At 42.3% G+C, this 27,944-nt stretch overlaps 1 protein-coding gene across 1 annotated transcript; it reads right to left on the reverse strand.

The window, feature by feature from the left end:
* Position 1: 1 nt before the first annotated feature.
* On the reverse strand, positions 2–27,494 carry efhd2 (EF-hand domain family, member D2). The gene is made up of 4 exons (XM_055892590.1): positions 26,907–27,494; positions 3,763–3,910; positions 3,348–3,482; positions 2–3,064 (listed from the first exon to the last, which is right to left on the reverse strand). Exons 1-4 carry the CDS (start codon positions 27,200–27,202, stop codon positions 2,933–2,935), a joined length of 711 nt encoding a protein of 236 aa, XP_055748565.1. The 5' UTR covers positions 27,203–27,494; the 3' UTR covers positions 2–2,932.
* Positions 27,495–27,944: the final 450 nt, after the last annotated feature.

Genomic DNA, 27,944 nt, shown 5'->3' on the forward strand with positions numbered 1-27,944 from the left:
CCAAGTTTCAAATTGTTTATTTTTATTTTTTTATTGCCACAAGAATAATCATACATTTTAGTAAGAAAATCTAAAATAAAAAGGTGTATTATAGAATAGCCACATTTTATCAGCCTACAAGACAATTCAATAACTTTCATCACAACGTAAAACAGACTAATTTTGATGATGCCTGCAAGTAAAATTACAAACAAAGGATCAGGAAAAAATGGAACCTTGAAAAAAGTAGAACAGATCAAAGCGACAGACAAAAACCTGCTGAAAAATGTTCAAATAGCCAAACTCCAACTTTTGTCCGCTTAAACCAATAATGATAACTTTTCAAACAGAGGCTGGGTCTTAACATGAAGCCATTGAAGACTGACATTTAAAGTCAGACACACAAAAGCAAGTGGATGTTTCCCAGTCCTACGGTTACATCACACCTGCTGTATTATCATTACAGCCCAAAAGAGAGGAGCTAACATATGGTACATTGTAGCATTAATTTACTATAGTGTACCCATCACCAGTTCATCATGCTAAATCTAAAATAACATGGTCAATAGAATGATTTCTCAAGTGTTAAAGACAACAGTGAAATGGTAGGTTGACAACAAAAAACATTTGGCACAATTTCCCCTGGTAATGATGAAGACAGAAGAAATCAAGAGGAATGACAAGAGAAAATTACAGAAACAAGTGTGGACTTCACTGTGTTCGTTCGCACACACCCAATCTCTGCTCGCTGCCACTGCACCCTGGCCTGGTCCCAGAACTTTTTAAAGTGTATTAGCCAACTCCTATTGTGAAGGTTAACAAATTTATGCTGATCTGGGACCAGGCTTATTGCACCCCACTCTCACGTCGTCAGAACAGGGTGAAGGTACATCCGAATATGAGAGGAGTGACGTAGTGTGAGAATGCATCATGGAATCACATCTGTAGTCTAGTTTTCACAGGACAAAATAGGACACAGAGCATGGACAAACCTGCATGTCCAAATGGACTGTGGAAGAAACCTACAGGTTTTCACTATTGACATTTGACACAGAATCACTGTTCACAAACTAGTCTCCACATCGGAAAATAAACCTCTTCTTAAAATCACTCACAGAATTACAACTGGCCAATCTCCCATCACCAGGAAGTGTAGTAACCAGTGAACACATGTATTTATTTATTTTAACTAGGAGACCCGCTTGTGTACAACACCCATAATGCAGAACATTTCACAGAACCCCTCACCATACAAAACTAAAAGCATTTTTTTTTTTAAATGTATATTGTCATGAAAAAATATTGTATTCTTTACATACAACCTCTCAGTTGTACTGTGGTGTGCTGCCAGAGATCACCCGTTGATACCCTTTAATAACACTACGTTGGAAGCTCGCAAACTTATGCTGAAAACTTACAACCATTTCCCTCATTTTATGTTAAACTCCCATTCTGGTCCTTTTTAAAGTAGCTAGGTTGAGTTAAATGCATTACATTTCCTGGAAGGGTACATGAATGATATGACCAAACAGACTACTTTCTACCCCTGTCCAATAAATCGATTAATAAATGATTAGAATTTAGTCTGTTTAATAAAGCTACAGCTGCGTTTGCATTAAACAAGGTTTAATTTAAGCATATCAAAGCTCTGTAAGTCAACCCTTTGAAAAGGCCAAATTGATTGCATATCTCAAACTATGTTCCAAAACGATAATAGCCATTTACTATGCTACAGAGCATTAGAATGCCACACTTTATAATGCAACATCAGTCTATAGGTCAAAGGTGACCTATAGATCCCTACAGACAGCATATTTTCACCTCAGAGTATTGCCATGTGCTCAAAGGGTTGGTGTCTAGTTGACAGCTTGTTGCTTTGAGCAAAGATTTATTTGATATCAAGTGCATAAATTGACTTAGTTTCAAGCCATAAGCAAAGCTTTGACAATATGGGATTGTTGGATACTGACTAGTCACAAGCAAGGCTCATGCAGTAAAACCAAGCAGGGGAGAGTGGTCGACCATTGTTACAAAACCCCAAGTCCTCTAGTAGCCCTGTATGTGTTGGTTTTGCAAGAAATCTAACTGTCAATTGTCCTCAAAAACCAGGCTAAACAGAAGAATGAACAAACATACACAGGGGTACCCCAGGACCAGGTAAATGGAAGAAAGGTTCTCCGCCACCATTTGCCTTCCCTGCCCCCCCGATCTACTCTTCTAGAATGTGATTGAAGGTCTGGAATTAAGTGTGCACAGATTCTCTCACACCGTAGGTCAAACCCTTGTGTCTTTGAGAAGACTTCCTACAGGAAATGACATGTGTAGCTCGAAATCGTCACTGGTATCAAGTAACACAATGGATTGGATAAGACCTCTTCAGAACACACGCTCACAATTCCGATTCACTGGAATCAATGTAAGTAAATAATGTTTGGTTAAAATGCAATCCTAATTGTTAACATCACTAAAAATGCATTCCTATTTTTATTCACGTTCCCTCAGTCACTACAGAAAACACAGAGCTAAAATCCAGACCTAAGCTAGTGGCACATAACCGCATAATCTACAGGAGAGACATTGCATCACAGATCTATTCTCATCATGTATCCAATCCATTGCATCTTCATTTCGGGCATGGCTATGGCCTAAAATCAGTGCCGGACTTAGAGAGGAGCAAAGGAATATTTGTCTACCCAACATGACAAGAACAGTAAAACGGTCTCTGCACAACCCTGAATGTGTAGTTCTTTAGTTACTTGTCAGGTCAAATAGGGAATCAGCAGAATAGAACAGCTCCTCTCTCAGGGACAGGGACTAACCCTGGACAGACTACCAGCGCCTTGCATATGATGACCACATTTCAAAATGGAGGCAGAAAAATCATCGGGACACTGATAAAGGGACAGACAGACGGACAGTGTAGGTGGGACAGTAGGGGCTGAGGAAGAGGTGGTCATTTGAAGGCCGACTGGAGGTTCTTGAAGGCGGCTTGCCTCTGCTTCTTCTCCTCCGCCTGCTTCTTCTTCTCCTCCTGCTCCTGCCGGATCTCCGCCTCGAATTGGCTGCCCGCGTTGACGGCCGCCACCTGTCGAAGGGAACAAATGTATTACCACTGCTCCATTGTTATCCTACCCTTCATTTCATCTCATAGGCCTACAAACATCACTAATCAACCAACGTCTCAAGTCAGTTCAATAAAGTGGCTCTATTTCTCTTGATTATTTATTGAAAAGGATCAATGTGAATGAAAAGGCAGATAGCGGGAGAAACCGTGTAGAAGAGCCATGAGAATGGGATTCTCTCTCATGCTTGTGCTGAGGGCGGTGCACAACCAACCTCGGACACGGAGGCTCAGAACTTGAACTCACTTTGGCTTCAAAGAAGGTCTTGGCTCCCTTCACTCCCTCAGTGGACACGTCAATCTCTGATAGCCGAGCCAGAACACTGAGACCGCTGTCCTCTGCTAGTTCCCCTGCTGCCGACTTCCTGAAGATCAGGAGGAACTGGAGAGAAGAAGAAGAAAGGACTGTCACTGGAGTCAGATCAGAATCCATACAGGTTCTCTTTTTGTGATCACTGATAATTATTATATTTGATTGTATGTATATAAAAAAAAAAAACATGCATACATACATGCAGCAAAATGATCACATAAAAAAATATCACTAAACCTGACAGCTTGCACCACTCAGTCATCTTCCACACAAATACAAGTGTTATAAGTTATAAGATTTAGTAGGAAGAGCGAGTGCTTGGTGCCATGCTGTTTCATTCTCGTCTCACCTCTCTGAAGCTCAGCTTGTTGTCCAGGTCCTCGTCCACCTCCTTAATCATGTTCTTCAGGCCCAGGTGGGTCTGTGGTGCCCCCAGCTTCTCCATCATTAGCTTCAGCTCCATCAGGTCTATGAAGCCGTCCTTCCCCGCGTCATACCTGAACACATGCACCGAGACAAAGACGGGTTAGCCTTAAAGCAGTTAGCCCGGCGTAGGTTAAACGTGTTCAAGGATTTGTATGATTTCAGCTAGTAGTTTTGAAAGTAGCGCTCAAGCTAAAACGGGTCCCCCAAAATTGTGCACAACATCATTAATTTCATGTGTTACAGCCTTTATTCTTTTCATTTTTGCAATCCATATGATATGTTACGAATTTCTAAGTACTTCACTTAATTGAAGCACGTTAACATGTTGAGTATTATGCACTGGAATAAGAGTGGTTGATTCCAAATTGCTGTCAATTGACTCAAATAGGTAGTCATGGTTTGCGCGTCATGCTACCGATGACCACTTGAGGGGGGTAGAGCGTAATAAAAAAATAGAGCGCCTTTCATGTCAATCTGACTGCTTCCTTCTCCTGAGCAGTGCTAGCCTCTTCACTGTTCCTCTGAAGTTGTCTATTTGTCAAACATTGTTAGCCAAGCTACATGATAACAATCATCCTCGGGTGAGTTGCATCTGTTGGGAGGCAGACGGTCTTAAAAAGGGTCCTCTGCAGTTCAAACAAAGCAGTCAGCCCCGCCACCTTTTTGGGTAAACAGCTTAGGGATGGGCCTGGAGAAATGTAACCCGTTTCAAATTCAGACATGGCTATGGATGCAAGGACTGACCATCCATGATATCAACATGATAGTTTGAACCATGTTTTGAAGCTATACAGTGTTTGTAAACAAACACTAGAGCTAGAGAGTTGAAAAACTCATGACGTATTTATAAAATTCTTCATGAATTAATTTAATTTTGAAGTCCAAAAATTGATGTAGCAAATGCAGAATGGTCCTTTAAAGAATGCATTTGACTTGGAAATCTTTGGGGGGGGGGGGGGGGGGGGGGGGGGTACGGGGGGGGAGAGCTCTAACTGAATATCCTTAATCCATAACAACAACAAAATGATCTACTGGCTAGTGGCTCATATATGCAGATCTTGGCCACATTGTTAAAATCTTATTTCAACTTTGTGTTAAAGGCCAGTGGTCAGCTGTGTCAGAGGAGTAGCCAGCAGATCAGACCTGCTTGCTTCCAGCTGCACTAGGGTCAGACAGCATTCCTTTGTATAGTAAGACACCGGAGCTGGGGCAAGATATGGCTCGGAAAACATACCTCAATCCAGGGATGAGAAATGCGTTGTACACCGAATTGTCCCATTATCCTAACTGCTACACGAGAACATTTAATGACTGCCATTTCTAGCAGTCGTTCAATCTTCTCAAAAAAATAAAAAGGACATTGAATATCCTTTGGACCATGGTGCAGTTCTTAATTACACTTTGGATGGTGATCAATACACCCAGTCACTACAAATATTCAGGCGTCCTTCCAAACTAAGTTAAAGGAGAGGAACGAAACCACTCAGGGATTTCACCATGAGGCCAATAGTGATTTTAAAACAGTTAGAGGTTAATGGTTGTGATATGACAAAACTGAGGATGGATCAACATTGTGGGTACTCGCAATACTAACCTAAATGGCAAAGTGAAAGAAAGCCTGTGCAGAATAAAAATATTCCAAAACATGTATCCTGTTTGCAATAAGGCACTAAAGTAATACGGAAACAATTTGGCAAAGAAATTAAGTTTTGTCCTGAATACAAAGAGTTACTTATGGGTCCAATAACACGTCACTGAGTGCCACTCTTCATTTTCAAGCATGGTGGTGGCTGCATCATGTTATAGGTATGCTTGTCATTGGCATGGGCTAGGGAGTTTTGGGGGGGATAAAAATAATCAAAAATGGAGCTAAGCACATACAAAATCGTGGAGAAAAATTGTCAGACACTTTCAGCAGGTCAATTACCTAAAACACAAGGCCAAATATACACTGGAGTTGCTTAACCAAGCCATTGAACGTTCCCGAGTGGCCTAGTTACAGTTGACTTAAATCTGCTTTAAAATCTATAGCAAGACCTGAAAATGGCTGTCTAGCAATGATCAACAACCAATTTTACAGAGCTTGAAGAATTATTTTAAAGAATGGACAAATATTGTGCAATCCAGGTGTGCAAAGCTCTTAGGAGACCCAAAAAGACACAGCTGTAAATCGCTGCCAAAGGTGACTAACATTTGTTGAATACTTATCTAATCAAAATAACACTATTTTCCATGAGTTACAAAAAAAAAAAAAAAAGTGTATTTTGTGTAGATCATTGTCAAAAAATGACAAATCAATTTGAATCTCACTTTGTAACAACAAAATGTGGAAAAAGTCAATGGGTGTGTACTTTCTAGTTCACTACTCCCAACACTGGTGTTAATATACACAGGAATGCGTTCCGACCCTAGTACAGCTGTAAGCAAGCGAGTTGGATCTTCTGGCTACCTGAGGAGAGGCCTTTAAAGGAGAGGGGGAAATATAATGAATGGGAGAGATGGATAAAGAGGGAAAATCAGACCCCCAGCCATCTTGTCCACTCAACAGTCTAAGTCACTTACGTTTCCCAATAAGAAACCAAAAATTGTCGCTCAACTGAAAGAGGGAACTAACAGGGTGGCTACTTGGAAAAATGTCAAATATAATTTGATTTGTTTAACACTTTTTTGGTTACTACATGATTCCATGTGTGTTATTTCATAGTTTAATGTCTTCACTACTTTTCTACAATGTAGAAAATACAAATAAAAGAAAAACCCTTGAATGAGTAGGTGCCCAAACTTTTGACTAGTACTGTACATGAACTGTTTGGACAGAGAAGCATACGGTAAGCTGTACAGTCACCATGCACACACTTTCAGTCTGACGTCCAGTTAAACCATGTTGAGTCACACTTTTACAGGAAGTGGTTTGACTAAGGAGGGTGGGGGTGCTAATCTTACATATTTAAGTCACACGAAAGTTTCCCCACAAATAAGCCAGCCTATACAGCATAACAACCTCTGTGCAACAGAAAGAGCACCTGCTACATTTTACAACTTCCCTGACCTTTACCTTGTCTATGTAGGCTATGCAATCTTTTCTTATCATACCCTGCTGGCCTCTGCTGTGAGTTGTTCTAGACAAGTGCAATTGCACAATGAGGAAATTAACATTTGAGACATGCTGCCTACTAAAAGTGCATTCTAACTAGATTTCAACTGTTAGATGACACACACACAGAAAGAGACAAAAGAGCGCGGACTAAACAAAAAAAGGGGAGTTGGACAGGAGCTAGCTGCGTGCTTATCAGTACATAGAGGCTGGCACTGGCAGCCCCTCTGACCCACCAGCCCAAGAGAGGGGGGCCAGTGTACACTGCTGGGGAAACTCTGGGTCCAAGCCAAGACAGGGTGGGGTTTGGCTCTGACTGTGTGTGTGTGTGGTGTGTGGGGGGGGGGCACTCTTCCCTCCAGACATCAATGCCCCAGGGCAGTGAACCTTCCTTCGGATGAGACTTTAAAATGGGTGTCCTGAATCTGTTTTAATAAAAACCATCCCATGGCACTTATCGTAAGAGTAGGGGTTGTAACCCCGGTGTCCTGTAGTGTTGTGCAGATCACAAACGATTTGTTCTTTTTGAACGACTCTTTTTACTGACTCGGGAGTCATGATTTGTTTTGAGTGACTCGTTCGTTTGACCTGCTAGAGCTGGCTATAATGAGCAGGATTAACGCCTCGGTCAAAACTGGGAAAATCGGCAACTTCCGACTTAAGTACGTTCAAGAAAACAATCTCCGACTAGCAAAAATCGATGAACGGTCATCCAACTCGAACCTCTTTGTAGAGCTCCGACTTTCTGACCTAAAGATTATAGACTTCATGATTTGACCCCCCCCCCCCCTTGTCTTGAAAGCACTCTAATACACACACCTCTGGCTCAGTGGCTCCAGAGACGTGCGCCGACCACCAACATTATGTCATATGCGCGCAAGAAAGCAGAGTGAAGGAGGAAGCACTTTGGCCTCCCTTTTCCTCAGTCATTGTCTGAAACCACCTTCTCTACGCTCTCGCTCTGAGATGGCGTCACCATAGCAACAGGCACCTTTCACTGAAGATCGCAGCAGTCTGGGGTGAGGCACCTGCAAGCAAGTCACGCTTTCTTTTCTCCTTGCTCTTTCTGTAGCGTTAGCACCAACTGGCTAACTGCGTATGACAGTCATTGTTAGCCACAAACATATGCTGTTCTGTCAGAGTCCTTCTTTTCCATCATTCTTGGGCTGTAGTGTAGACTACAATGCGAGTCGTGTCAGCAAATATTGATAGCCAATTAGAGTCCCTCCAGAGGCATACATCCAGTGAAATGGAGGAACGAGTGGCTTTACAGCAAAGCCCCCCCCCCCCCCAGTATTCACAGCCAGGAATGAAGTCCTGGGCCCGTATTCACAATGTGTCTGAGTGGAGTGCTGAGCAAGGATCAATTTAGCCTTCTAATTCATAATGAATAAGGTGGGCGGGGCTAGGGCTGTCACGAAATTGTCAGCCGGTGATTGTCACGCAAATAACTGTCGGTTTCACGATAATTGACCGATAATTAACAAACACATTTAACGTCTCCTGGCTTCCACACAGCCTACAAGCCACCGATGCAGACCTTTCGAACAACTACATTTGAAAAAGTCTAATAAATCCATGTAATATAGCCTAGATCTTCTCAATAAATCCATTCTTTTATACTATTTTCTTCTATTTCAGAAGAACAGAATAGCATACGCTGAGTTGTTCTTACTTTAGGTCCTGATCTGGCTATGCCATTTGGCTGTGGGCTACACTAGTTAATTTAGCAGACAAGATTTTCTGAGCATTCCATGACATTTGATATTATAGTATGAAGAATACAATTGAACAAAGCTGAATAAAATAGAAAGGATAGTTTCTCCAAACGATGAGGAGTGTGCACATTCTGTGTTGAGCAAATGTAGATGCAAATGTAGTTCTACAAACGTTGGGCGATATCCAGGCTGCATCACATCCGGCCGTGATTGGGAGTCCCATAGGGCGGAGCACAATTGGCCCAGCATCGTCCGGGTTTGGCGTCAATGTAAATTTGTTCTTAACTGACTTGCCTAGTTCAATAGAATCTATTAAAAATATTATATATTTGGCCTCCCGGGTGGCGCAGTGGTCTAGGGCACTGTATCGCAGTGCTAACTGTGCCACCAGAGTCTCTGGGTTCGCCCCCAGGCTCTGTCGCAGCCGGCCGCGACCGGGAGGTCCGTGGGGCGACGCACAACTGGGCTAGCGTCGTCCGGGTTAGGGAGGGTTTGGCCGGTAGGGATTTCCTTGTCTCATCGCGCTCCAGCGACTCCTGTGGCGGGCTGGGCGCAGTGCACGCTAACCAAGGGGGCCAGGTGCACGGTGTTTCCTCCGACACATTGGTGCGGCTGGCTTCCGGGTTGGAGGCGCGCTGTGTTAAAGAAGCAGTGCGGCTTGGTTGGGTTGTGCCTCGGAGGACGCATGGCTTTCGACCTTCGTCTCTCCCGAGCCCGTACGGGAGTTGTAGCGATGAGACAAGATAGTAATTACTAGCGATTGGATACCACAAAAATTGGGGGGAAAGGGGATATAAAAAAAATATAAAAAATAATAATAATTAGATATTTAAAGCTGCATGATGCAACTAATGTAGACTTGAAAAAATTCCCTTGAAAAGCTCTGCTTTGTTATCTTGCGCAGGCTGTACACACCTCGTCAGTCTCTAATTCATCATTTGAGAAGCACTTGATAATTTCTGGAATTTCCCAGCGGCATCCCCTTTGTGTGGCCATAATGCACGCACAATAGAATCCATGTCTTTTGCAGCCCTTCTCCGTAAATGCTGCCCGCTCATCGAACTCACACGGCTCTCCATCACGTGATCGGGTCTTTCTCCGTGGCTACAAGTGAAGCCCGACATGTTGGGGACGCAACCTTGCGCGTCCTTATTCAATTTCGAGGTGCATATTGAAGATCTTGGAAGAAACGTCTACATTTACTTCTCGTCACCCAACAAGATTAGTAGGCCTAACGAACAGCAAATTCACTAGCCTATGCCAATCTACTATCCCCATAGTACAAAAGTTGACCTACTCTATTGGAGAAAATAAATATTCCAAACAGTCTGGGACAGTTGTGGGATGCATAGATCCCAAATTAGTACAACCACTCGCATCAACATTTTTATTTTTATTTTTTTACACAAAATGAGGCTGATGCACCAGATCAGAACAATTAGCTTAAAATCTTGATCACCTAGTAGTTTACTTCTTCACAATTTAATGCCCAGCAATGCACACACGGCAATAGGCTTTATCAGGAAAACACCATTCTCAAAAGTGACCTCAAATGCGATTATTTTATTATAAAGAATATTTTTATGGTGAAAATGATCTTCCCCAAACTTGACTCATGTACTGCCAGTTAGGCTCTACACCCATTGTAAAGCGGATTAATGTGCTTCATTTTAATTAGTTATTTTGCCACATTAGTTAAAGAGCCAAACCTTAACAAAACATATAGGCCTATGGGCTAGGCTACATGAGATGTGCCACTGATTCAAAAAAGTTAAAAATAAAGGCATTGTTTCTTGCCTTAAGCTGGGCATCATTCACAAGTGATAATATATATAATTCACAGGTGATAGGATAATATTGTCACCTATCAGACTATTCTTAATTGAATCTTGTTTTCATAAATTAAATAAGTGTGAGAAATTAATTTTGATTTAGAATGGACCATTATCAAGCACCTGTCTCAAAACAGGAGCAGGGGAAAAAAACAAATGTTATCTCTGCACTTAAATAGCAAAAGGAGGACGGTTTTCCTGTCAGCCAGGTAGGCTATACTCCTGTTGTAAAGACGAGCAATGTACTTAATATTAGGAAAGTTGAGAAATAAATATAGTAGGCCGAGCCTACAGAAAGCTGATGGGATCCTCCTCTTTCTAATAGAGGCCATCACTCTGTTCTCACGCAATTGCATAGCCTCTTGCAATATTGCGCAACATGAGCTCATGAAGTGTTTGATTAGATTTGCGAACATTTGCATCAATGTCAGAGTGATTAGAGGGACAATAGAGTGCTGAGTACCAGGCAGTTAGCAAGTTCGGTAGGCTTCTAATGACCATTAGCAGCATCAGAGCTTGGAGAAGCCTAATTACTGTGACTAAACAGTCACGTGGAATTTGACTGCCTTTAAATGACTCATGACCGCCAGTGTGGCGGTAATACGGTCACCACAACAGCTCTAGCTGGGGCCTGATCCTTGATCAGCACTCCTACCGTACACACTTTGTGAATGGGCCCTGAAGTTAAGGTCCAACCAACATTTTAACCCCGCATTCCATTGCAGCTCTGAACATTCATGGCAAACGTCTTGAACACTACGGAAGTGATTTGAGCAACCAACGTCAGTGGCAGGATGTGCACAGCATGCAAACTCTTACCCCGGCCTAGATTCCATTCCTCTTCTCATTAACAGGGTGTGTACCATGACAAGTTCCATTAAATAGCTGTGAGGCTGGTTAATGGGGTGTTTACTGCCATAGTTTACATTGATGAGGAAGTTGAAATGTGTCATTCTGTTGTAATAGTTTTGCTCCGGGCGACAGATGGAGGGAGAAGAGGAACTAGTCTGTCGTGACTGCAGGCAGAGATGAGAGAAGTTGGGGACTACGCAGATCGATACAAAGATAAGAGATGATATCGGCCTCTTATTTCCTGTGACAACCCGCCCCTAACAGCTTGACTTTGATATTTTCTCTCAGAATAAAACCATAACATTTTTACGTTTGTGCCTTTCCTTCTGAGAAAAGCACTTACAATCTTGCCTACGAGAGAGAGATGGTGTATTATGAACATGACCTATTACTAGGTCAGGATGTGTGTAGCAGCATTGCACAGTACTGTAATTGGCATCCAGCTCAAAACGACTGGGTTGTGTTATACAATAGGCCTTGCACCGGTCAAGGAGGAAAGCAATGAATGAAGGGAGTATTTTAACAGCACTATACAGTAGATTCCCCTTGTCTTATAATGGGGGGGGGGGGGGTTATTCAAAGGCCACTCAATAACTGTGGATTAACTACCTTATTGCTATGTGCTTTATTGAGTAGGCAGCCACAGTCTGAGCTACGGGCTGACTTCTAGAGCCCTGGGTGGCAGTCTGTCAAATTTAATTTGAGCCGATGTGAAGACCAAGGGCATTATCATTGCTCTGTCTGTACAGTATGATGTAATGACTTCTATACATAAGGGAAGGTCCATTTGGATTAGAAGTTTTAGCTAATGGCAAGCACTTTAGAGTTGCTAGTACTGTTTTTGGGCCTGATTGTAGGCTTTGAAAGTTACTTTGAGCTCACCGGACACTAGCCTTGGTTGTGCCTTGTAGTTAGGAATGTAAACGAAGATGTCCGCAGTTCACCTATAAATAATACTGCTATGAGCGAACATGCATGTCACTGGTCATTTTAGGACATAATTGGATCACAAACAGCAGGGTAGGCTAAATAGTTGGGGAAACCTAAAAGATATACCCATTTGTTCACTTTTTGCATCCTTCAAGGTACTGTTGTCTCGTTCTCCCATCCCTTATTGTTGCCCTTTATGCTCGGTTACATCATACTCCCTCTATTTCCCCCCTTTCTTCCACGCAAGGCAAAATTGGGCCTATCTTCATGGCACAGGAAACTTTCAGCATACTGCCCTAAGGGGTGGCCCCAGTGAAAACTAAACACTCGCTTATTACGCTCATCTCTAGAGACCCATTGCCTGTACTCACAAGAAATTACTGTATAGGCTAACATTACAGGTTTTTAAAGGAACATCCAGGCCTATTGCTTTCCCTCAACTGAACAGACATGTTCAGATTCTTTGCGTTCCATACATGTCCATGCTTGTCCAGCCTGTGTAAAACCTGCATCTAGCTAACTCTATGAAAGTATAGTACAGATATGGGTTTAGATTACTCCTACAGTAAAAAGTAAAGCCATTTTTAAATTGGGTGTAGGTTTGCTCTAAGAGTTTCTTTGCTGAACAACGGATGAGGAGAGAGAAAAGGTTGCTCGAGGTAAAAAATAAATCCCAGTGAAACTAGAGGACTTTCCCCAACTCCCCACGGGAAATGGACTTCCTTTTGTCAGCAGGAGTTATCCTCTGAACTGTAGCCCAAGTTATTTATCTTCCATGACAAGTGAATCAGTCAAAATTCATTGAATGAGAACTTATTGCTCAAACTAGAACTTTTGTCAATGCAAGCTGAGGAAACACCATGAAAAAAGGTATGATGATGACGAGGTGATTGAAGAATCATATGCTGATGATTTAAGCAATGAGCATCAACTTTCAGTTGACTCTCAGACCATGCCCTTTAAGACGTGTCTGAACGTTCCGGAAGGAATGAGCTACTTTGGACATGACTTGTCCTCAGCAAAAGAGGACGTGCAAATAGACCCAACTTCCTTAATCGCAGTGGTGTTTCTGGCAAATGTGGAAGCAGGAGGTAAGAATATCCATATTTGGGCACGCCCGAGTCCCTCGTCTGCACTTACAAATTTCAAAGGTTTAGTCAACGCCAGGGCTTCACAAAATGTCCACATCCACCATTACCTTTCAGAGCTAAAAAAAAAATGACTAACAGAAGTTTACTACAGTAGGTACTATACTGTAGATGCCTCCAGTCTAAATCTCAGCCTACACTCTTCTTATAGTTAGCTTTTAAAATACAGTTTACAATACAGAAACCTGAATTGCAGTGCAGCGTACATGAGAAAAACATGAACGTCGGTCTCCAACTTAACCAAAGAAAGTTACACGCCAATGACTTGGAGCTGAAAGTTTGCCCCAAAAATGTGAGGCTGTGAACACTGAGGAGTTCATATGATTATGGTATGTGAGAAGAATGAGAAGTAAATAAGGGTGAACTGAACTGTCATTTACAGTACGTGTGTTACACATTGACCCGTGAGAGGCCTGTAAGTCTAGGTGAAAGCGAAACGCTTTGGCGTGAGCATGACATACTTAACACCCCTACTCCAAGGAGTTGACAAACAGGGAAGCAGTAATCTCTTGGGTAAATCCAGGAAAACCCACAGACCCTGGTGAATGTTAACAATGTGTTGTTTCAACTCTTACTGCACGTGTTGGTTTAGATAGAGCAACAGGCAAATTACAATCATGTTTCTTGCACCAGACAATAGCGCATGGATGCCATATGACAACCTATTCCTGGACATGATAAAGCCATGTACAGCTACAATAAGTAAGAAGGCCAAGTATCACGTTTCCAGACTACACTCCAGCTGCTGCCACCTATGACATTCCCCTCTGATAGAGATTACAAAAACCGCCATCCACCATCTATCCATGAAATATGCCTGTTCCTGAAAGTAGAGAAGTAGTGCCCAAATGAGTCACAGTGAAGGTGAGTATGAATTAGGGCAAGTTGCGCAACAATGCATTCAACCGAAATTTGTCTTCCGCATTTAACCCAACCCCTCTGAAGAGGTGAGGGAGGATTCCTTAAAAAAAAAGAAAAAAAAAGAGTTGTGACAAATTGACGTCCAAGGCGTTGCTTTACAGGCAGCAGTTGTTGTGGGGGTTAACTGCCGTGCTCAAGGGCAGAATGGCAGGCTCGGGGATTTGAAAAAGCAACCTTTCGGTTACTGTCCCAACGCTCTAACCGCTAGGTTACATGCCGCCCCTGGATAAGGCACGTCAGAGATCTAAGTGTAGATGGAGTGGTGTGTGTGTTTGCATGGTGTAAGGTAGTGGCGTGTCTGACATTGTGAGGTGTGTGTGTCTGGGGCTCTATTGAGCCGTGTTCACCTGGTATAGGGGTTCTGCTCGGCGGCAGGGCTGGAGTGGGGTGTTAAACCCTGGGCGAGCTGTGTAGGACAGAGAGCCCACGGTAATCAACACAGCACACTCTCTTAGGAGAGTGACAGAACAGAGACAAAGAGATACCAGTCAATCACAATGAACAGCAACGTTTGAATGAGCAGAGGCCAAAAAAAATATTCTAAAGAGAAGACTGAGCATATCTGAAATTGTAATCTTGTCGTCTCCCATCTTGAGAGCACTCAAGACCATATAAAAATGGGTGAACGTCTGGATCTGGGCCTTGTTCAAATTCTAAATAAAGTTGGACATTCTGGAGTAGAAGTACTACTGGTTCTACAACCTACTTTCAAAAGTACAGTGGCACTTATGCTGGCAACTTGGCACAAAACAAAATCTGGAGAATTTTGCAGACAAAAAACGAAATAAAGAAGGATTAGTTTCTTGTAAGGTTGTGAGATAAGGGGCTTTCTAATTAAAACCTTCATAACACAGCAAATCAACTGGTCAGACACAAAGACGAATGCAAATGAAGAAAACATAATCGTCTCCATTCTTCTGCAAAACCATGGACAAAATAATATAAGCCGCTTACAACAACTACCGGGCTACATAACAATCCAGTCACAAGTTTACCTTCAAAAACTTTAGTCAGCCTTCCTATAAATTCAGTCTGATTAGGTGAAGATATGGATGTACTGTGTCACACATTAGGAATGTGACGAAAATAGCTTTTTAACCACCTGAGGAACATTGCCAAGGTGCGGCCGTTTCTCTCTCAGGCTGATACAGAGAGACTCATCCATGTATTTATTACAAGCAGGCTTGACTACTGTAATGCTCTCCTGTCTGGTCTGCTACCAAAGAAAGCCATTGGTCAACTGCAAAACATACAGAATGCTGCAGCACGGGTACTGACCAAGACCAGACGGAGATCACACATTACACCTGTTTTAATGTGCACTAGTTGCCTGTTTTAGAATTATTTTTAAGATTATTCTATTAGTTTTTAAATCAATCCACGATTGTGCACCCCAATACATGTCAGATATGCTTTTAGGTCCTTAGAGTGCTTTGCCTTTCCTTAGAGTGCTTTTTAGTCGTTCAGTTTGTCATTCTTTCATCGTTTTAATCTTACGTTTGTTGTGTAGTAAATATTTCAGCTTTTATTTTCATCGTTTATTAGCTTTTTTCCGCTGTGAATCACATTGCGTTGCACTCCATGTCAAATGTGCTGTATAAATAAAGCTTGAAGCGAGTAGTCTATGTACTTGCCTGCAAATAAATCATAACGAAGCCAAAGCAGCCTTGCATTTTCCATCTGAAACTGGCTTACGATATCAATACTGCAGTCACAGTAAACCCATGTTTCCTGTGGCTAACCTACCTCAGTGTTATTCTGGAAATAACCAGTTCACCCACATACTCTAAATATAGTCTCAATTAGATGCACACGTAGCAAAACAGAATGCCATAAAAGGAATAAATTACGCTTCCAATGATACGAACTTCAATATAGTGACAATATATATCCCATTTCTCTGGGGTTATATACCCATGGTTGCAAACCAACTATAAGCTCATGCAAAACCTTGGAATGCATGAAACACCTAAACCAAAATACATCACAGGCATAGTTTAAAGGGTTGATTACACTTTCAAGTGAGGAGCTTAGCTAGACCGTAAAGGACGACAACATTGAGTTGCTAGAACATAAAATCATTCAACTGAAACATACTGTGCAAGTCAAACATAACTGTTACATAACTGCTTCACTACTCCTAAACCAGCAGTTTACAGAGATCTACTTCATTCCAGGCCACTCCCTCCCTCTGTCTTCTCTGCCAATCTTCTTGAGTCCTTGGGGCTTAGTCCCAGTTATGTTGCTAGACAACAGCTAACCGGAGCAGGCTTGGGGAAAAGCCTCTCTCGCGCCACACTACAAGCCCAGTTATGACGGCACACAGACACACGGCATGTCTGATTGACTAAGCGTGTATGCGTGCTCGAGCCCTGTACGGGAATTAATTTTAAGTCCAAGCCCTACCCATGCCCGCAACGTTCAGGCCCTACGCAGGCAAAATTGCTTCTACCAGATTTAAAGATGAACAGATTTTTTAAAAAGGTGATTTTGATAACAAAATCTGACTAGTGTGCCGCCATCTTGATAACATGTCAATGACATCACTTGACTGGTTCGTCTGACAGGCAGCCCAGATTACAATGCATGCTAGTAGTTCTCATTGAGTATTTAATTTATGAAAACAAAACACAGGGTATATTTACATCATTGTGCAGTGTCCACAGATGCCAAGAAAGTCTCATAGAGTATCCAGAGCCCTCAGGCTGAGGCAACTGGGCCAGGAGATCAAAATGCAAACAGTGAGGCCTTGAGTGCTCCACATGGCATCACATCCTCCACAATGACATTATGAAGCGCATTAAGACGTTGTATGTCCACAAAATATTTACTGTCGCTGAGGCACAAGACGAGCTAAGACAAGTCTAAGTGGGGTTTTCGCCATACTGCTTTCACTTAGCCGGCTCTTTAAGACGATCCACGAAGAGTGGAACTCAACAAGGGAATAGATCAAGTTCTGGGATTTAATTTCAGTTTGCTATAATCGCAGAGACCCGCTTTCGAGTGTCAAGTGACTTTGTGGACTTCCGGCCAGATGCAAGCTGGGACGGTCATAGTATGCTTGGTCAGGGTCATGGGAAACTGGAGAGCCCGGTTTAGCTTTGGCCTCCACTCTTCGGCAGCATCTGCATCGAGTTAAACGAGAGAGTGCTTAGTCATCCTCTAGTGTGACATGACGGATGAAATTGAGTTGGATAACAAACTGAGAAGTAGAGCAAGTGGCTTTTTTTGGTTGGAGTAGAGACAAGTGACTTGTGGTACTCCAGAACCTCTCATATTGTTTAGATGGGGTTCTCTATGGACCACATTTGTGCAGTCAAAATGAAACACTACTGTAGTAGCAAATAATTCTAAGATTGAAGATTATTATTTTTTTTAACATCCATGAAGTGGCTAATTGTAGATTTATGACAGTTCAACCCAAGAGGAAGAGTCACGCTCAAGATTAACTTTTACTCTTAAGTATCTCTGGCGATAGAATATTGATTTAGCTACATTATTCTTTTGTCTTTGACTAGGCCTTTCATCCATTTCCTGTCAATGCATAATAGGTTTGAGATCCAAATCGATCCAGAGTATGCACACAGAATGAAAGCTCTCAAGCTCTCCAAATAGGATCATTTCTCAAAAGACCAGGGGCAGTTCTCTCAGGTAATAGATGGTTTAGGCCTTGGACACGGTTACTTAAAGGCTCTGTGAGATGGACGTACTTCACGCCTGGACTTAGTAGCCAAGATAAAAACAAATGTGGAGTGAGGTTGATCATTAGCCAACTCAAAATATTAAGGCATTCCTACACCGATAATAACACGGACTCAAGAGCATCACTACGGTGCGTTTAATCCAGTGTGCGTGGTGTAAGCACTGCCCTGGTCCCGGGTGAGTTTGGCATCCACTTCATAAAAGGTTAATGATGGGATTAGAGTTGGAAACCTGACACGTCACCTGTTCTTATAGTCAACCTCTGCCTAGAGTTTCATACAGAATCGCCACCATGAATGTCAAAAGGCAGTACGAGAAAGAGGTTTCTGGCTCCGGTTCCCTTGATGACAGATGTTCCATGTCACAGCTGGAAATCGGATACGGGACAATCCATTTAGGGCAAGAGAGAATGTGTTTGGGTAATACCCTGGGAATGGCACACTCCTCTCTGGTACCGGCTCTCCCCTCTCCCCCGGATGTCAGGGGATTAATGACCAGGTGACTAATTGTGATGCTGTTAAGCACACCGATTGGATCAGCCCAACATGGTTACAGATTGACATTATCTGAGTGGTTATTTTTAGCATGGTGCTGGGCTATGAAAGCGTAAATAATGTTGGCATGTGGGATGGTATTGTGATGTTCAGGGCAGGACAGTTAAGAGCTGTGGGCATTGCACTTAGTTGCATCCTATCTCGCAGGGCACTCGGAGGGGGTATAAGTTTGGTGGTTAGCCATTCCCTCTCCATTGTGTTTATATTGCTGTTGACATGTTACACCATTAGTCTATGTGATAGTGTATCAGTGGGAGGTCAGCTTCTAAAAGAAAATATGCAATGCTGCCATGAACTAACTACCATGTTAAAAACTAAAGCAAGAGTCAGGGATAAAAATAAACAGCAGTCATGGAGAAGTACTGAAAATAAATAGGCCTATATCCCTAGACTCAAAAATAAGACTTTTTGCTCCTCCGGGTTGAAAAAGGGTATATAGTTCAACTCCCATTAGCCAGGCAAACGCTGCACTCCTTAACATCAGTGGAAGTCTGGCTGTGGCACTTCAGGGCAGATAACCATGGGAGCCTAACCCTAAATCCAATAACCTGCCAGCAAACCCCCTAACTGGGTTGTGTTCATTATGGCATGGAACCGACAAAGTCCCTGGTAGTCCCTCCCCGTTCGTCAGTTTGGTGCCCAATGAACACGACCCAGTTAGGGGGTTTGGTGCCCAATCAACACATCCCTCTACACTACGTACGTGGTTTGAGGAGTTAGCAAGGTAACTTTGGTCAACTCAGTTCAACTCGGGATAACCAGTACCATGAAAGCGGCTCACTTTTTAGCCACGTAAACTTATATGGCAACGAATCTTTTAGCCTGCCGCCGGAGCAGGTTCGTTCTAACTCAGGGCTAACTCCATCTATCCTGAATGAAATGTTTCAACTGAGAGTTGAGGACCAATGAAACTCAGATTCCCTCCCTATCGCAAAGACTGCATCATCAGCCCCTTAACTTGAGGAAGACGGATTAAATATTTGATTAAATTAAAATGTTTGTCAGTCATGTTACAAAACCTATTACATTACACATTTAGTCATTTGAAACTTCACGCATTTTAGAAATCGATAGGACTGGGGAAAAAAGGTGCTTGTGCATATTGCACACCAAAGACGGCACTTCAACAAGCCTATTTCACACCACAGCCTGCGGAATTTGTAAGATTACGTTTATCATTTTGATTTAGGCACAAATAAAAATGTGGCACTGACTTTCAGAATTGTCTCAGCGTTCAGCATTCGACTAGACACGTGCGACATGTACGAGCAGTTACAGGCCTGCTAGAGTTAGCGGTAGTACAGACAAGCAATAGCCACCATAGTAGAAACGGATGAAGTCTGAGCAGGAATGTGAAGAGAACTGAAGCTGGCTAGCCTTAGAAAACCCTGAGTAGATCTGATCATAGTATACCCCTCAGGTAGGCTGGGAGTGAAGATGAGCTACATGGAGTAGGGAGGGAATTTGGTGAAGGGGTAATATAATGAAACAGCATTGAAAACAGTATTGAGCTAATCTCTGGGGAGTTGGGAGGGACCCCCCCACTTCATTACGGGGGAATAGAACCAGCAGGCTCTCCCCGAAAAGACAATAAGCTCCCCTTGTCTCATATGTGGCCACAGCAGGTGGTACAGGACGAGACCCTATAAGACGAGCAAGAAGGTAATGCCAGCTTGACTCTTGTGATGGAGTCCTGAGGCACAAAATGAAATGGTGATCCATGCCAATGCAATGGATCATTAAGCTAGCAGCTTTCATCCTCAGGCATTTGTTTTGATTTGACAGCAGCCTGTCATGTGTCAATTGATTTTCTTTAAAAAAAGTAGACAAGCTTGGGAGGTTGCCTTTGGGTTCTATTGCTCCCCACTGGAAAAGGCCTGTAGGTGAAAAAGTAGAAATCTCTTCGGTTAGGCCAAATCTTGAAGGGTCTAGCAGTGAGCCAGTTGAGATCAAGTTACAGAGGTTTGATAGCTAACTACACCCTCATCTTTTGGTTTGCACAATACATTGAGCTACAGCCTACAGAAACTTCTGTTACTCATTGCTGAGGCCACAAAGGCATGACTCATCGTACAGTGACCTTTCAGCAGTGCCTTCTATGTATGTATGCATGCACGCATGTATGTATATTGCTACAGCATTCTAACAGATCTACCCATACCACCCACTGTTTCAGTACATTTGCTTCTCTACTGGTATAACAGACAGTCTGCCAGCCAGTATTTTTCCTGTCTGTCCATCGTTATCTGCTTACTCTCTGCTAGACAGGGAAGGGGGTTTAATACCATCTATCAATCTAGCGACCAGCCCAGCGGCACCTCCATAATCCCTACCAGATATGTGGATAGAACAGCAGATCAGGGGTGTATTTAGGGAAGTGTAATACTCTGAATGTTTCATATAAAAATACCGTCAGAGCTGAAACGATTCACTATTCTGACAATTTATGTTCTACACAATACATTTCCACCTGAACATTCTGTATGCTAACGTTATGTCCATCTGAACAGACCCCAGGTCTCTGAGGCAGGTCCAGTGCTGTTTGGCTGTACTTTGATCACTGGTAGCCGATTACCTGGATTGGTTGCTGGGCGGTAGCAAAGTAATTATCACTGCGAAATAAGATTGAATTGGTGCAACATAGGCTAGCCCAACAGTAGTAGGCTAAAAGGAAATGTTAACCTATACCCTGCAACATTGTGGTCGATGCAATGTGTGCCTGTACAATGAACTGGTACTGTAGGCCAGTGAATAACTGCCTACTTGACAATACAAGTAAGGTAAAAGCCTGGAGGCTCATTGATAAAACATTAAATGCAATCACATTTTTAAAAAGTCACTGGTGATCAAAAATTCATCAAGTGAGAATCAATAATGAATATGATCCAAAACGAAGGATATTAATTGTGTTTCGGGATGATACCAATTATGTTGTCACACTTAAAAAGCACAGGAAATATAATTGCGGGTGTCAACTCCACCTTACCGGGAAGAAATGGGGGACATCAGAATAGCAGAGGAGCAATTCCACGTTAACAGAGTGATGCTGAGATGGACTGCAAAGTTAAAACCATGCTCCTCTATGCACAATGACTACTTTTAACAATTTCCACAGATACATTTACAAAAACACATTTACTTGAAGAACAGCGCAGATGCAAAGTTAAATAACAGAATGACGGTTTGTGCTGTTGGTGCAGTCATTCTGTTACCAAACTTTGCATCCAAGTCTCAGCATCATTCTGTTACTACAGACATGAAAGGAGAAATGCTATAAAAAACATTTATTTAAAATCACCTGCCACACAGAGCTGTAGGCCATATAGAGAAACAGGAACTCAATTGAAGCCGTGCGTTGCATATAAAGTACCAGTCAGAAGTTTGGACACACCTACTCATTCAAAGGTTTCTTAAATTTGACTATTTTCTACATTGTATACTAGTGAAGACATCAAAACTATGAAATAACACATATGGAATCATGTAGTAACCCAAAAAAAGTGTTATTTTATATTTGTGATTCTTCAAAGTAGCCAACCTTTGCCTTGATGACAGCTTTGCACGCGCTTGGCATTCTCTCAACCAGCGTCACCTGGAATGCCTTTCCAACAGTTTTGAAGGAATTCCCACATATGCTGAGCACTTGTTGGGTGCTTTTCCTTCACTCTGCAGTCCAACTCCTCCCAAACTATCTCAATTGGGCTGAGGTCTGGTGATTGTGGAAGCCAGGTCATCTGATGCAGCACTCCATCACTCTCCTTGGTCAAATAGCCCTTACACAGCCTGTAGGTGTGTTGGGTCATTGTCTTGTTGAAAGACTAATGATAGTGGGACTAATCCCAAACCAGATGGGACAGTGTATCTCTGCAGAATGCTGTGGTAGCCATGCTGGTTAAGTGTGCCTTGAATTCTAAATAATTCACCAACAGTGTCAACAGCAAAGCACCCCCACACCATCACACCTCCTTCTCCATGCTTCACGGTGGGAACCACACATGTGGAGATCGATTCACCTACTCTGCATCTCACAAAAGACACACCGGTTGGAAACAAAAATCTCAATTTGGACTCAGACCAAAGGACAGATTTCCACCGGTCTAATGTCCATTGCTCGTGTTTCTTGGCCCAAGCAAGTGTCTTCTTATTAGTGTCCTTTAGTAGTGGTTTCTTTGCAGCAATTCAACCATGAAGGCCTGATTCACACAGCCTCCTCTGAACAGTTGATGTATCTGTTGCTTGGAACTGTGAAACATTTATTTGGGCTGGTAACTAATTAACTTATCCTCTGCAGCAGAGGTAACTCTGGGTCTTTCTTTCCTGTGGCAGTCCTCATGAGAGCCAGTTTCATCATATCACTTGATGTTTTTGCGACTGCACGTGAAGAAATTTTCAAAGGTCTTGAAATGTTTCCGGATTGGCTAACCTTCATGTTTTAAAGTAATGTGCTGTCATTTCTCTTTGCTTATTTGAGCTGTTCTTACCATAATATGGACTATCTTCTGTATACCACCCCTACCTTAACAAACCTTTTAATTGAAATGCATTCCAGGTGACTACCTCATGAAGCTGGTTGAGAGAATGCAAGAATGTGCAAAGCTGTCAAGACAAAGGGTGGCTACTTTGAAGAATCTAAAATATTGTTTGACACGCTTTTGGTTATTACATGTGTTATTTCATAGTTGATGTCTTCACTATTATTCTACAATGTAGAAAATAGTAAAAGAAAAACCCTGGAAGGAGTAGGTTTTCAAACTTTTGACTGGTACTGTATATGTTCCTAACACTATCATTATCCCAAAGGTGTATTGTCAATCAGATCATAATAAGGAGTGAAAAACAGACTGTTTATTTCTATCTGAAATGTCAGCTGTTTGGCGACCACAAGAGAAGGCTTGGAAATACTGACTGACGACAAATCAACAAAATGGCTCTCAATAGGGTCTTGCAAAATGGTTAGGCCCATGTGGTATTGTAAGTACCAAGCAACAAAGACATTCATGTCATTCTGGTTCAGGTATCACCATGCTTGAGGCAACAGTGTAAATTCCTGCACTATCAAAAAGTAACCAGGTGTAATGAAGTCAGAGTTGATGTGTTAAAAGCTTTATACATTTCAAAACGGTCCTATTAAGTTCTAATCAAAAAGGTACGAGTGTACCTCGTCCAAGTGTTTTATCAGTCTTAAGTCAAGGACAATGGAATGCAGCCAAATAGGGTTGCCAAAGCTTAAAACGTAGATGAGGGTGAATATAACCTACTGTACTGTATACAGCAACCAATGACAGTGACCGCAAATTGAGCACATAAGAAGAAATAGGTAGACATTGCATTGATTGGACTGAAAATATGGAGTATGTAATGAGTAGCCTACACTGAGTATCAAAGGCGTAAGTGTGACCTCTTTTTATTAAAAAATAAAAATAAGTGGTCAGGGCAGTATGCCAGGACTGAGTGAGAGTGTGCGTGTGTACCCCATGCTATCCTATGGATTCCCATACTGTGTCCCCTGTAATACAATTTCCTTCTGCTCTCTAAAATACAGACAAGCCATAAGGTACAGTAGCAATGCTATGGGCTCAATTATTTGCAAATAGCTGTAAGTAAGCAGAGTCTCTTAGACTTTAGTTTTGATTTACAGACCAATTCAATGGTGTCTGAAATGTAAACAAATAGGTGCTGGCCCAGCGCCATTGTGACTGATAAGTCCTGACAGATCTTGTCAAGCACTGCTTAACCACCCACACAGTTACTTTAATGTTTTGAATAATAAAAACTTAATGCCACTGACAGGCCTGTGAATTTGTTTAGCTGATTCTGCAGTAAGCACAATGGCAATGAGGGCATTTCCATATTAAAGGAACTATGAGCACCAATGTGAAGTTTATAGGCTCATGTCAAATCTGGTGTCAAATGAAAGCTAACACTACTTTATGTTTTATTAAGGCATATAAACATGTTTCAACCATTTCTTATCCTAAATAGTTGGAATAAGGAAAACTTTGACTTCTGGTAAAACATGGAAAAAGGGTCTTGATAACACCTACAAGAAAAAGTCTTAAGGCATTAGAATTTAGACCCTGCCAACTAATAAACATTTAATTCGGGGGCAATGATTTGCCTTCTGTAAGTTTAAGTAATATTGCCTAGTGTCTTGTCATTCTGTTACCAAAAATCGACAATTTCTCTCCCTCATGAGGGAGGGTTATAAAAGTAAAAGGAAGACCTACCATTTAGTTTGTGTTTTCACTGATCATTTTGTTTAGGAATTCATAGTCACAAACCACAGTAGAGTACTGTACAGTAAAGAAAAGTAGAGTATAGTTCAGATGAGTAGAGTACAGTATAAAGTAATATACCCCACGCTACATTTCTTTACTGCGCTCTACTGGGCTGTGACGCCCAAACTTGTGAAACAGATGTCTATGATTGGTACAGATTTGGTCCATTCCGGACCAACCAAATGTCTTGTTTGGGGGCAGAGCTCATTAGAATAATAGTAGAATAATACCTAAACATGCAAAGGAGGATATTACATTTTTTCTACCTTTGTGTACCTATTCAAGATATCACCATGAAGAGAATGCATTTCTGTATAGTACAGATCAAAGACCCATGTTATTATGTTGCCGTCATTAAGTCAAGGTGTCATAATAGCTGACACCCCATTCTGTCTGCAGACATCTTTTTAAATCTTAATTCCGAGTAGATATTTAATAGTTTGGGGGGGGGGGGGGGGGGGGGGGAAGAGAGGCCACAAACTGAGGGACACAACTGTCATTCTGTTACCAAACTTTGATTCTGCACTGTTCCTCAAGTAAATGTATTTTAGTAAAATTTCAGTGGTATTTGTTCAAAGTAGACTTCTGCATATCGGTGTATGGTTTGTTAAAAACTTTGAACAAACCATGTTTGGCATAAATTGAATTGTGAAACAAAGTCTTAGTGTAATTCCATTCCTGTGGAATTGCCCATGGTCCGGTCCACTGTATTTTCCACAATAGGCCTACTACAGATTCCTGGGATAATCAATTTGTAATCATGTCAAAAGGCAGGAGTGGCAGCATTCAGTGATGAGACTGATTTTTCAGGTCCGATCTGACACTCGCATATCTCTTGACCATGTTCTATTCTTGGAACGAGTTCTTCATTCATCGCTGCTCATTTAACAAAGGGGCTGTTGTTGCTGTGGCCATGGGGAAGCAGAACTAAGTAGTGTGGGACAGTTCCTCTCCCAAAGTTCCCCCTGACCAGTGCACCAGCAATCCCTCTCCCAGACTCCCTCGTCTTTGTAAAGGACAATCTGTCATCGGGTTGGCACTGGGAAGTGGGAACCGACGCCTGAACAAGGGACTTTGGGCACCAACCCCAGAATGGCTTTAACCAAAATCCCCCTAGCCCGCCCTCCCCCATTTCAGCTTTCAACTCCCGGTAGGACATTTGTGTGGTTTTCAATTGGAATTAGTCAGACATAATTGGCGCGGCCACAACAGTACCCAGTGCAACAGTGCCGAGGGGAAGGACTGTACGTTTGTCAACTCCATAGTGCTTTGTGACAATCCCTTACTTACCCTTGTGACATAAGAGGTATAGTATAAGTGCATCAGTAACCTTGTATCATAAAAAGGCATGTATATGATCATGTACAAAGTTATGGTGTACATTGGCCTGAAAAAGGTTTCAGATGGCATATTTATACAGGTTTTTCACACTAAAGTACATGCATGAACCAAAGTATGCCGATAGTTGAGACTAAATTAGTTAGTATCATTATTTTTCATGCTATCACAATGACATCCTATACTATGGGTTTAGGCTGTCATGCTACAACACTCACAAATTGGAGAGGAGAGAGAGACAGAGAGAGACTGGGTGGGGCAGCACTGAAACAGCTCTATGAATTCATGAAAAACTTGATCACATACACTTGTTCAGAGAATCATAGCTTGAGCTGTTCTAGAGTTTGTTATTAGATAGAGGTTATCTTGTGACCCAATCAAATTTGATTACATTAAATAGACATTCAAGGGGAATTACCAATTGAACAGTGCATTGCTCAACAAGTGTCAATCAACACCTCATACCTGATTGGGAAAATAACTGAGTTTGAGACACTGCACTTCTGACATTCTACTAAACCAAAGGCAACTAGTTAGTCCAGGGATGGGCAACTTCAGTCCTCGGGAACCTGAGTGTGACACCACTGCCACCCAAGGACTGGAGAAGCCCATCCCTGAGCTAGCCGTTTGTAATTCTAGGGCAGGTTGTAAAATGAAGAAAAATAAAAGTAATGCTGATATTTTGACAACATGAACTCACTGTTTGAACATTTTCTCCATATCTTTGATTTGTTTCCTGGAGAATTCCTTGAACTCAGTGTAGGGGTTGAAGACCTTCATGCTCGGCTGATGGTGTTCACCCACTCCGTCGTTCAACTCCCCCCGCCGCATGAGTTTAGCGCCCAACTCAGAGTCTGCGTTCGCTGTGGCTGCCTTCTCCTCACCCGCTCCGTTTTCATGTCCCTGACCACCCTCATCAACGGCCACCGGTTCCTCGGCACCGTCTTCTATCTGCAGCCGACGGCTGAGCTTTGACGACAGCTCGTCTGTGGCCATTTTAATGTGTGTTTCAAACGCTGCTGTATCTAACGTTAACTACAAAACAAATGAGACACCGAGAGCGCATACACCACGGCAATATCTGCGGTCCATAGGCATGCGTCTGTCTCCTGCGTGTTTATTCCTGTGTAGACAGTCAGAATGATTATGGAATGCTAATTACCCTGGAAAATAGCAGAATCCTCTTCCACCAAGCAAGGACAGTGTACGATTGTACAGCGTCAGCGAGGCGCACGAATATCGCAATCGGGTGAATATCTCCACTGAAGTACGCTGACAGCTAACTACGTAGGTCGGTTTTCAATCCCGTCACCACGCCTTTTAAAGGGACGCATGACAAGAATTTTCAACGTCACCAATCGTAGATTATAGCACATTTATTGCATATTCCTGACATATGTGTCAAAAGCTCTTTACCGTTCACAGGGGTTTTCAGCTTTTTGCCAGTGTGCTATGATGACCGTGCGCCTACAAATACAATTCCATGACCCCAAAAAATATAAATATAGTCCACGCATTGGATTAAGACCATATCCCCATCCTTTACAATAATTATATTTTGTGTCAGGCAGATACAGAATGGTTCACTTCGGACCGCCTACTTTACTCACAAAGTGTGTCCTAAATTAAGTTATACCTGCCCCACACAGGTGTTTAATATGGGAACTTTGTCTGACGCTTTACATGCAGGTTATATAGGTTATACCTTTGAATTGTGTCATGGAATCACAACACCAGA

Source organism: Salvelinus fontinalis, chromosome 31 (assembly GCF_029448725.1).
Source record: "Salvelinus fontinalis isolate EN_2023a chromosome 31, ASM2944872v1, whole genome shotgun sequence".
NCBI lineage: Eukaryota > Metazoa > Chordata > Actinopteri > Salmoniformes > Salmonidae > Salvelinus > Salvelinus fontinalis.

What these genes read in the sequence shown, in the direction of transcription:
- efhd2 (XM_055892590.1), bottom strand. Translation starts at nt 27,202, where the DNA reads ATGGCCACAGACGAGCTGTCGTCAAAGCTCAGCCGTCGGCTGCAGATA. An exon ending in ATGGAGAAAATGTTCAAACA is followed by an intron (nt 3,911 to 26,906) that starts GTGAGTTCATGT and finishes GCATGTGTTCAG; the next exon opens with GTATGACGCGGGGAAGGACG. An exon ending in AGACCTTCTTTGAAGCCAAA is followed by an intron (nt 3,065 to 3,347) that starts GTGAGTTCAAGT and finishes TCCCTTCGACAG; the next exon opens with GTGGCGGCCGTCAACGCGGG.